This window comes from Anomalospiza imberbis, chromosome 21 (genome assembly GCF_031753505.1).
Source record: "Anomalospiza imberbis isolate Cuckoo-Finch-1a 21T00152 chromosome 21, ASM3175350v1, whole genome shotgun sequence".
Taxonomy (NCBI): domain Eukaryota; kingdom Metazoa; phylum Chordata; class Aves; order Passeriformes; family Viduidae; genus Anomalospiza; species Anomalospiza imberbis.
In genome coordinates, this window is record NC_089701.1 from 11,117,021 (window position 1) to 11,127,803 (window position 10,783).

Here is a 10,783-nt window from a genome sequence, read left to right on the forward strand (position 1 = left end):
GGCATTAGGAGGGGCAAGAGGTGATGGTCAAGCCCTGGACCACCCCTGCTAGTGCACGATGACACCGGAATCGCGCGGCTTGTCCTCTGTACTGGGGACAAGTGGCTGCCACAGCTGGATAGGCTGCCTCACACCAGCCCCTGGCTCCGGTTCATGCCGCCAACAGCTCCCCAAAGCCATCTCGTTTCTTGCCTAGACTCCGCAGAGGTGTCGGGGGTTCCCAGGAAGACCCCGTGGCTGCTGCTGTCCTAACCACTGGCGCGGTGCCCCCCGAACAGAGCGGGGCCGGAGGGGTGCGAGGGACGTGGGTGTCCTCGAGTACCCCGGCACTGGAGGGGTGCGAGGCCCCGCGGCAAGATCGGTACCCTCCCCCTCCCTGTCCCATCGGGGCCGCCCTGTCCACCTCCCCGCCGGCGCAGCCCCCTCCCACAGCACCTTCTCTCTGTGCCCCCCGCCCCCCTGGGGGATCAAGTTCACGCCCGACCCACCGATGCGGGGCCCAATGGGGCCGGGGCCCATCTCCATCCGGCCCGGCCCGGCCCCGCCGTTCTCAGAGGCCCCAGCGGCGACCCAGCAGGGAGGCAGCGGCCGGCAGCCCCCGCATGGAGCCCTAGGGCAGCGGGCGGTGGACAGCATGTTCAGCCCGGACGGGGGGCTGCCGGCCGCCCCTTTCGGCCTTCTGACCGACGCCGGACCGCCCTTTCCCCGCGGCAGCTTCGACGGGGCGCCCGCTCAGCCGCTCTTCTTCCCCTTCGCCGCCACCGCCGAGCCCGAGCCCGCCCGCGACCCGCCGCCGGCCCGCGCCTGGCTGCCCCCGCCCGCCCCCGCGCCGCCCGCCAAGGTGGAGGCGCGGCCGGGCCGGCCCTGCAGCCAGCCCGAGCCCGAGCCCCGCACCGCCGCTTGCTGCGGCCCGGCCTGGCCGCCCCCGCCCTGGGCCGGCCCGGCGCCCTCCGGCCCCGCCGCCCTGCCCGGGCCGCCCTTCCCCGGCCCGGCTGCCCCTGCCTTCCCTGGCCCCCAGCTCTGCCCCGCCGCGCTGCAGCCGGGCTCCGGCGGCCCGTCGGGGCTGGGCAGCAGCGGCAGCTCCAGCGGCGCCGCCAGCGAGGGCGGACACTCCAGCGACAGTGGTGAGGAGGTGAGACCCGACGGGACGGGGAGGGGGCGGGCTGCCCTGCACCGCTCTCGCCGTCTGCACACAGTGTGGCCATGGGGCTTTCCTTCCCGTCTGGAGCCGCGGTTCACCGCCCCGACGGCAAGAGCTGCCCGGCTGCTCTCGTATACCGCCGAGACTCTCGGGGCTCACCGTCGGGTGCCCGCGGGAGATGCCCTGACCCAGCACTGGGGCTCGTCCCGTATGTGTCAGACTCTCCGCAGAGGGAGAGCCTTGGGGAGGCTGCTTTGGGGTAAGATAGGGGAGTTTTGGGAACTCGGGAGAGCAGTTTCCCATACGCGATGCGGCAGGGCCGTCCCGGGTAGCGATGTCGAAGGTCGGCTCCGGCGTGATACTCGGGGCAGCGCAGCGCGGTCACCGAGGGCTCCTGGCCAGCTCCCTCAGTCCCCTTCGGTCGGCTGCGTCCCCGGCCGCTGCTCCCGGAGCTCCTCGGGCACTGAAGTTTGCTGGGGCAGAGACAGCCCGGAGATAAGGGCGGGAGGAAGACGGGGGCAGCAGGGCTGGTTCCCGGCACGACTAAATTTGTGGTTTGCGCTAGTTTTTAATATTTTTCAATGCTGACGTATCGCGATCCCGCCCCGGGAAGAGCAGCGGCAGCCGATGCCGGGGACCTGATGGGGTTGGGAGAATTCGCATTGCAGCTGCGGGAGATCCCACGCCACGATCGATACGTGTGCGTCCTCGGGCCGCAACTGGCCGCTCTGGCTGGGAAGTGGTCATGAATGGTATTTTCTAGCTGCGGGGTGGTGATGTGGTTCACCAGTGCCGATTATACGCCAGAAACTAATAGCCGTGGCTCGGTGACAGGGAAAACTCCTGAAAAAGCCGAAACTCCGCTGAAAACGTGTAAACTGGGTAAAAGGCTTCAAAATGACCCCGTAGAGGCTGAAGGCTGCCTGGCAGGAAAGGTGGAAAGCGCCTGGGTAGCCGCTTGCCAGAACGGAAGAGCCGGCTGGTAGCAAAGAGGTGCTTCAATCTCTCGCGGCTCAGGGGTGCTTTTGTCCCTCTCTTCACGGGAGTCTTTTCCCTGCTCCGGACGCAGGCGGGAGAGAGGCCGGTGAGGGGCTGCCTCAGCCCGAGAGCCGTGGGGAAGTGGCCCATGCCGCGGGAGAACTGAACGTCCCCGTGCGCACGTGTTGTGGATGAGTGAGAATGAGGCAAACCTAGGACTCAGCCAATGTGATCATTTGTGCTGCCTCTGGCCAGGCCAAGAGGGAGCGAACCAGAGGAAAAAGGGAACATTTCCAAGGCGTGTTGAGCCAGAGCAGGAACTCTTGGTGCCTTTGTGCTACCCTTGGCCGCCGCCGTGCCAGATTGGGTCGAGCTGAGCAGTGTGCACGGTCGGGATGGATCCTGTATGATCCGGGTCAGTGTCAGTGCTCCCGAGGGCTCAGCCGAGCCCTGTTCTGCCGCTGTCGTTCGGGACCCTAACAGACCCTGGACCCTGGGCACGAGTTGTCCCTTCTCAGTGTCTTTCTGCCCTTGCCAGGATGCACCAACCTCAGGAGAGCTGGAGCAGTTCGCCAAGGACCTCAAGCACAAGCGCATCATGCTGGGCTTCACCCAGGCTGATGTGGGGCTGGCGCTGGGCACCCTCTACGGTGAGGGGTGGCGGTGGGGGGGGGCGGAAGGTCCTTGCGTTACCCCATAGCCGGTGGGAAGGGAGAGGCCCGCGAGGGGTTTGAAATCACTTGGGATAATGATTTCTGCTCCTTAACGACCTGCAAAGGAGGCATCACTCCCCAGTCCCGGGGCGGGGCTCCTGGAGAGGGGTATCTCCAGGTCTGCGGTGAGCTTCGAGCTCACAGGGAACTGGTTTAAAATAGCTACAGTTGCTTATTGAGACGTATTTTAGGGCTTTAAATCCCTGTTGAATGAACAGGGAGAATGCCCTTTCCTGATCTCCCAGGAACAGGGCAGTCTTGGGGGTGGTCCTGGGGAGCTGCTGGCGAAGGAAGCTGTGTGGTGTGTAATGCTCTGTCTGCCTTGCCCATGCAGGGAAGATGTTCAGCCAGACAACCATCTGCCGCTTTGAAGCGCTCCAGCTCAGCTTCAAGAACATGTGCAAGCTAAAGCCACTGCTGCAGCGCTGGCTCAACGAGGCGGAAAATACAGACAACATGCAAGAGGTGCAGGGCTGAGGGGGCTGGGAGTTAGGTACCTGCAAGCCCTGAGCCAGGTAGCTGCTTATAACCCATTCTCCTCCCTCTCTCCCAGGTGCTTTCAGGGAGAGAAGAGGGGAACAGAAGGCATCTTGTGCCACAGCACCATCTTGCTGCATGGCTTGAGGGCAAACCACTGGGTTTCATCTTCTGTCAGGCTGGGGGAGGAAGTCCAATCCCCCTGCAGACACGTTGTGATTGTGGCAGCTCCCATTTTGAGTAGCCAGGTCCTGCTGGAATCTCAGATAGACTGATTTGTGCCACTTGCTGCTCCCTGGGGAACCTGTGGGGGATGCAGAAATATGTGTCCGGCCTCACTGCTGGCAGTGCTGGGACACTGGGAATGGCCCCAGTCACAGTGGAATGATGCTCAGTGGAGAGTCACAGGGACACAATCTGTGCCCCAAGCTCTGCAGCCAGCTACACGTGTCCCAAGCTTGGTGGAGACTCTTCCACCTGGTAAAAACATACTATCCCTTTCTCATTCCCAGATGTGCAATGCAGAGCAAGTACTAGCACAAGCCCGGAAGAGAAAACGCAGGACCAGCATCGAGACCAATGTGAAAGGGACACTGGAGAGCTTCTTCCGCAAATGTGTGAAGCCCAGTCCCCAGGAGATCTCCCAGATCGCTGAGGACCTCAACCTGGATAAAGATGTAGGTTGGGAGGGTGGGGAGGATGGGTGCCCTAATGGTGCCAGCTCCTGAGCACCGACAGTTTGATACTTTAGCTCAGAGCAAAATAAAATACACATGAAGAGATGTAAACAACTGCCCTTTAGCTGTGCCAGAGAGTTAGGATATATATGGCTCATCAATATGAAAAAGAAAAACCCACTTGGTTCCAGAGAAGGCTTTTGTTCACAGATTTAATATTTAAAACTTAAGAGAGACAGAAATAGTTCCCAGACCCAACTACAGTCATCTGTGTTTGTGTATATGTACATAAATATGCGAAAGAAATCTGATAAAGTAATCCTTTGGTACTAATTAATCTCTGGAGAAGCTGATCTTTGATCCCAGGAACCCACATGGATAGTTACAATGTTCTTCTTCTGAAGTGGACATGCACCAGAAGAGAAAAAACACAAACCACTAACAATGCACAAGTTTGCATATTGGCTTCATCTGGCTATGCTACCAGCCTTTGGAGAGAAGTCTTTCTTTTGATTTGTTATCTTCTTTCCTATTTAACATGCCATTTTTGTCATCTCTCAACTCTGGAAGTGGTGGGAAAGTGGTCATGACTGAAGTTTGTTTGAACTGAGCCTAGCAAGGAGTTGTGACAGGGAGGGAGCTGCACGGGCAGGTTGGGGTGCTGTGGAGATGCCACCAGCAGAAGGATCTCATTGTCACCCACAAGCTGTGTCTGGGTCACCCCCTCACCCTTCTCTGTCTCCCTTCCCACAGGTGGTCCGGGTCTGGTTCTGCAACCGGCGTCAGAAAGGCAAACGGCTGCTGCTGCCCTACGGCAACGAGGCAGAGGGGATGATGTATGACATGAGCCAGCCCCTGGTGCCCTCCACTCTGCCCATCCCAGTGACGTCCCAGGGCTACAGCCTGGCACCCTCTCCTCCTGTCTACATGCCAGCCTTTCACAAAGCTGAGATGTTCCCACAAGCGCTGCAGCCTGGGCTCTCCATGAGTAACAGCAGCCACTGAACCAGGGGCTGTGGGCTCACTGCAGGTGGCCTGGGGCTCTGAGGCAGCCCCCTTGCCTTTGGCTCACACAGGCATAGCCCTGCTTCTGCTTGTTGGGCTGATGTGTGTGGCTTTTGGGGTGCGAGGGGCTGAGAGCCTGACCCAGGGATGGTGCCTGCTCTCTGCAGATGCTCCCAGCCCTTCCCTGTTATTTGAGCTTACTGGTCCGAGCAGCGTTGGCCCCCCTCTGACCTCTCCTGGGGGCAGCTCCTCCTGCCCCACTGCACCCTCTGAAGCCACATGTGCCCAGGGCTCTTGAGCCTGTGCCTGGCCCCAGCCCAGCCGCTCTTCTGCGAGACGCAGAAAAATGTATTTTTTAGATTTTGGGAAGGGTGGGGGGAGGTGGTGGTTTTATTTTTTTTTTTAAGGTTTTTGGTTGTAGTTTTTAAAAAGCAAAAATTTTTGTAGTGATCTAGTTTCCCAGGTGTCTCCTTCCGCCCTGTCATGTAGAGAATGGCTGGGGTGCCATGCCCAGGGCCAATGGCTCTGGTGGCTCTGCCCACCCTCCTGGGCGGCCATGATGAGCCAAGGGCTGGGGCAAGAGGAGAAGATTAGACCCCCACCACCCCTCACCCTGTGGCACAAGAGAGCTTCACTGCTCTGTGGGGCAGCTGATAAGGCTTGTTTGGGATGGGGGGTCCTCCCCAGTGCTTTGTACCCAGCATCACCCCCAGGGTCCCCCCGCCACTCTCCAGCCACTGTCCCCCGCCCCATCCCAACTGCCCAGAGATCCCCTTTCCCTGGAGGGCTCAGCCCAGGGGGCTTACACCATCCTGTCCATGCTGCTAGCACCCCACGCCTTCCAGCCTGCTGTAGTTAATGATGATTTTTAATTTTTTTGTTCTTAATCACATTCCCTCTGGCAGTGAAATAAACCTCAGAGTTCTTTGAGGCAAGAATGAGTTAACCCTTTCCTTGCCTTCCTTGCATCCCTGCTCCTGCAGCCCAGCAGTTAAAGGTTGGCTGCATGCGGGGCACAGCAGGGCTGGAGCAAGGCACCCTAAGAAGGTGGACATGTCCCCATCATGCCAGAAACATTCAGCTCTTGGCTGCCTGCAGCTTGGTCTCCCTCCACAACTGGTGGCAGCTTGGCCCTGGAGTGGTACCAGTTTGTCAGAGCTGTTGCCCCCCAAAGCAAAGGGGGTCAAAAGTGAAGGGAGGTGGTCATCTTCCACCCAGTTCAAACTGCTGGTTTGCTGTAACTGCTTCTGGGAAGGTTGGAACCAGTGTGAGCTTACTTGTAGGCTGCTCCAGCAGCTGGCAGGGACAGAGAAGGACTAAGGAGGATGTAGCAGGGTGGGTAGTGAAGAGGTCTGGAAAGCTGGGGCTGTCCTCATTGTAGTAAGGTGCTGACAGGGGAGGGAGGGATGTTCCCATATGTGGTCCAGCTGAGGCAGTCTCTGGTGGGGTGATAACCCAGCCATGCAGGTCCATTGGGCGCTGGGAGCTGAGCTGGTGAGAGCGGGGATCTCTGGGGGATGACTTCACTTTTTCCCACCACAGTCCCTCAGTTGGCTTACCCCCAGTCCATTCTCTCGAGGCCCCTTCCTCTGAGCAGAATGAAATACCCAATCAAGCCTGTAAGGGAAACTTTTGGAAAGCCCTGTTTTCAGCTTGAAGAGTGGTAGCTGGGGCTTCGCTCTCTAGGGCTGCCTGGAATGGGCAATGAAGGCAGCTGCTCACAGGGCACCTTGGGACCCTGCAAAAGGCTGGGCTAGATTCCAGCCTTAAGGGCCAGCGCCCTTCTGCATCCCTGCTTGCTCCCCAGAGCCTCCTACTTGCATGACTACAGTGTAGGGGCACAGCCGTGTGTGGCATCCATTGGAAACTGCCCCCTGTTGCTGCTGCCCAGTGCTGCTTGGCACTTGAGGGGTGCAGGAAGCTGGCAGGGTCAGGAGTAGAAATATGAGACAGATGTAATCTCCCAAAGGTTTGCTTCTCTCCACACTTTCACTGTCTCATTTTCTGCATGCAGCCACACAAGAGCTGCAGCCCACCATGGGACCCCCCCCTCCCCCATCCTGCTACCCTGGCACCCCCTGCCCATGAGTACCCAGCATCTGTCTGTGGGTACCCACAGCCCCTCCTGTTCCGCTTCTGGTTGACCCAGAAAACAAAGCGGAAATCGGAAGCCACAGAAGTCAGAAGAGCACTGTGTGCTCATCCAGCTGCCACCTCACCAGAGCTGTGCCAGGGAAGGGATGTCCCCTCTGCTGACTCTCAGTCCTTCTGGGCACCCAGCAGCTCGCAGGGTGGTAGAGGTGGGGTTTGGTGACTTCAGGGCCAGAGGAAAGAAAAATGGAAAGGAAGCTTGTGACAAAAATAATTGTTTATATCAAGGGAGTCGATGGCACTGAGTAGAGGGGCAAAGAGCAAGGCACAGATGGAGCAGTCATGTCTTGTCCTGTCACTCAGCCCTGATATCACCACTGATCCCACATGGGTACTTCCTCTTGGGATGCCCGTGGTGCAGGGTGCCCTCTGTGCCGGGTGTGCAGGGTGCCCATAGTGCAGGGTTTCCCCAGTGCAATGTATGCATGTGCAAGCTGCCCACAGGACTGGCTTTGCTTTGGGGTTGTGCAAGCCTCCAGAGGCTGTCGGCTCACTGGCTTCCTGTCACAACAGGGAGTGACAAACCACAGTGTCTCTGCCTGCCTGGCAGCACTGAGATTGCTCTGAGAGCCTCCGCTGTCCTTTGGCTCCTCACTGGCACAGTGGCACCCATGGCTCAGGGGTGGGGGACAGGAAATGGGTGTTGCCAGGAAGAGGGGGAGCAGATGCTGTCCTTCCTCCCTGCCCATGGGGACCCCCCTGGGCTGCAGCCTGCTCCTCCAGCCCAGCCACAAATGTCACCACCGGGCCTCTGCTGCCAGAACTTTGGCACTCAGCAGGTGCTGGAGGGACACTGAGGATCACAGGGGAAGGTTGGGGAGCCCTGAACCACCCACCACCCCCCTGCCCTGCCCACCCCACATGCACAGCCTCAGCAGCACTGTGCCATTAATTTTCAAAGCACCTGGTCCTACCAGCACCCTGGCAAGGTGTTCAGTGTTAGGTGGGAGTGATAAGTCCTGTTTCACAAGAAATGAAGTCATAGGGAGTTGCTAGAAGTTGTGGTGTGACAACAGCTGGGTTGGGAGGAGAGTGGGGGGTCCTGGTCCTTGCTTCACATCCTGTGTGCAGGGATGCACAGATGCAGCCATGCAGGGATGCCTCACGCATCTCCCACCCCTGCCTGCATTCATCCCAAGGGTCCCAGCACACACTAGGAGTTGAACCAGCTCTGCAGGTCAGAATAGAGGTGGCCATGGGGCAGGCGGGGGTAGGCCGTGCAGATGGCACAGATCCGCTCCCTCCAGTCGGTGTAGAGTTTCACACTGAACCTCCTCTGCCAGGCAAAGAACTGCCGGTAGCGGCTGGAGTTCATGGTCTTCAGGAAGGTGGCCAGCTCCTCAAGGGAGCCAAAGTCATCGACATGGATGAAGGAGTCTGCAGGAACAAACTGCTCATAGTTGGCCCTGGGTGGCCCCAGCACCACAGGTACGGTGCCGGCCAGCAGTGAGTTCCTCCAGAGTTTCTCTGTGATGTAGTCCCGGTGGATGGAGTTCTCAAAGGCCAGGTAGAACTTGGACTTGGATATTGTTGACAAGAGGCAGTCCTTGCAGAGGGGCTTGTTGTTTGCTTTCCCATATATATTCACATGGAGGTACCTGGAGAGGTTTTTGTAGACTTCAGCTCTTTTCTGAGTCCTGTGGTAGTTGCTGATAACCCAGGACACCAAGTTGGTCTTTGCAGGGATGTTCACAGTAGCTGACGGGTTAGGCACAAGCTTGCCATAGGGGATGAAGATGTCTGAATCTTGTCTGTAAGTCATCACCCAGTTGAAGGTCTTGTTCCATGCTGCTAGAGCTCTAGTGTTTGAGGGAGACTCCAGGGAGACCCACACCCAGTTCTGCCCTGGCAGCCTCTCCTTGGGCAATTTGTCCCGGCCAGGCTGGAGCCTGGAATGGGGGAACACCACCACATCGGCCTGGTGCAGGAGCTGCCGCTCTGTGGTGAGCTGGCAGCCTGTGATGCTGTACAGCTCATGGCACACGTCTCTGCTGACATTGGGGACCTGCTTGGAGGGCCATTCCCACACCAGGATCACCAGTGGCTCCCTGTGTTTAGAATCTTCTCCAGAGCCCTTGGAGGGGTTGAGGAAGAACCTCAGGTTCCAGAGGGTGGTTACAAACACCCCAGCAGTGATCAAGACCTTCACACCAGGCCGTCCCCATGGTGACCATCGCAGTGGCAATGCCCAGGGCATGCTGGTGGGTTGGCTGTCCCCTCATCCGGTGACAGAGCTGACACCTGTGAGAGAGGAGAGGCCACTGAAGACCATCAGCTCAGCTTGCCAGGGACGAGGAGTGATGGGGAGGCACAGTGGCCAGAGAGGCCAGAGAAAGGGCTTCTTCATGAACCCTGGGCCTCAGCATCACCCCAGGACCCTCTGCTTCCCTGTGCCACAGAGTTCCCCATGCATGTGGTGTCGCCCCAGGGTGGCCTTTGTTCATGCTCCTGTAGTCCCTAGTGACCTTTGGGGGAGCACAAATGCTGCTGGGAGGTGCAGAGTTGATGGGAAGTAGCCACCTGTGCCCCTCTGCCCCACCTGGCTGGCCCCACTACAGGCAGTCCTTGCTTGCTCTGTGCCTCAGTTTCCCCACCTGACACACAACCACAGTCTCAGTCCTTCTTGCTTTGCCCAGAATAGGTCAAACCTGACATGCAGCCAGCCTTGCCACTGCTGTGCACTAAAGGACAATAGGGAACGTCCCAGTCCCACCTGAATAGCCCCACGGTGATGCCTTAGCTGCGAAATGGGGTGACTGTCTGAAGTCCAAAACTCTGATGAGGGCCAAGTTTGGCAGTGTCCTGCCCAAGAAGTGCCAACTCACCCTAGCATTCTTCTGTGACAATGGCAAGGAAATTCCCAGGCTCGAGGTGCCTTCCCCAGGTCAGGGTGCACTCCCCAGTCCCTAAGGGCATCAGGAGCCCCAGCAGGCTGAGGCCCAAACACTCACAATTTATATTTAGGATATCGGAGATGGCCAGTGCCCCACTGTGAGGGCACAGAGGGGAGGGAGGACAGGGAGAGCAGGGAGGACAGTACAGCACTTGGGGCTGCCACTGGTGGGGCTCAGCTTGCAGGTACATGGGCCCCCCAGCTGTGGGATGCTCACCCTGTCAGGGTGCCCATTGGCCTGCCTCGGGCTTCTGTGATTTAACCAGCAGCACTGCTGGGAGCAGAGCAGTGGTGGAGGTGGAGAGGGAGATGGTTGGCTGCACCGGGGACCAGCCACCACCAGCTTAAGCCCCCTCTGGAGAGCTGGTCCCATTGCAGGGCTCAGAGCATTCAGCACCACAGGTGGTTTCTCCTTTTGTGGAAACCTCTGGAAACATGTGGGCTGCCTGAGCCCTGCTGCCAGCTGGGGCTAAGCCAGTGCCTCCAGTATTGGGGTCTCCTGGACAGCAGTGCCCTACTTTCCCACCCACCCCAGCAATGCAGTTTGGCTACAAAAAATCCCTTCCCCACCTTGACCCAGTCTGTCTGTCCTGCTAAAATGCATGAGCTAAGTTTAAGTTCCAGACAAATCTGGCATGGGAAGCAGAAAGAGCTGGGAAAACTCTGCTGGTTCCCCACACTGCACATCAGTGCTGCAGGTCTCTGTCCCCAGCAGCAGGAATGTTGCTTCTGTTTTGGGGATGTTGCC

At 58.7% G+C, this 10,783-nt stretch overlaps 2 protein-coding genes across 2 annotated transcripts; one reads left to right on the plus strand and one right to left on the minus strand.

Annotated features, from left to right (window-relative positions):
• The first annotated feature begins 474 nt into the window (after window positions 1–474).
• On the plus strand, window positions 475–8,848 carry LOC137486382 (POU domain, class 5, transcription factor 3-like). Its single transcript, XM_068211659.1, has 6 exons — window positions 475–1,132; window positions 2,658–2,769; window positions 3,167–3,297; window positions 3,822–3,986; window positions 4,740–5,016; window positions 8,426–8,848. Exons 1-5 carry the CDS (start codon window positions 491–493, stop codon window positions 4,989–4,991), a joined length of 1,302 nt encoding a protein of 433 aa, XP_068067760.1. The 5' UTR covers window positions 475–490; the 3' UTR covers window positions 4,992–5,016; window positions 8,426–8,848.
• On the minus strand, window positions 8,244–9,339 carry FUT7 (fucosyltransferase 7). Its single transcript, XM_068211660.1, has one exon. The coding sequence runs from the start codon at window positions 9,337–9,339 to the stop codon at window positions 8,296–8,298; it is 1,044 nt and encodes a 347-aa protein (XP_068067761.1). The 3' UTR covers window positions 8,244–8,295.
• Between the last annotated feature and the right edge of the window lie 1,444 nt (window positions 9,340–10,783).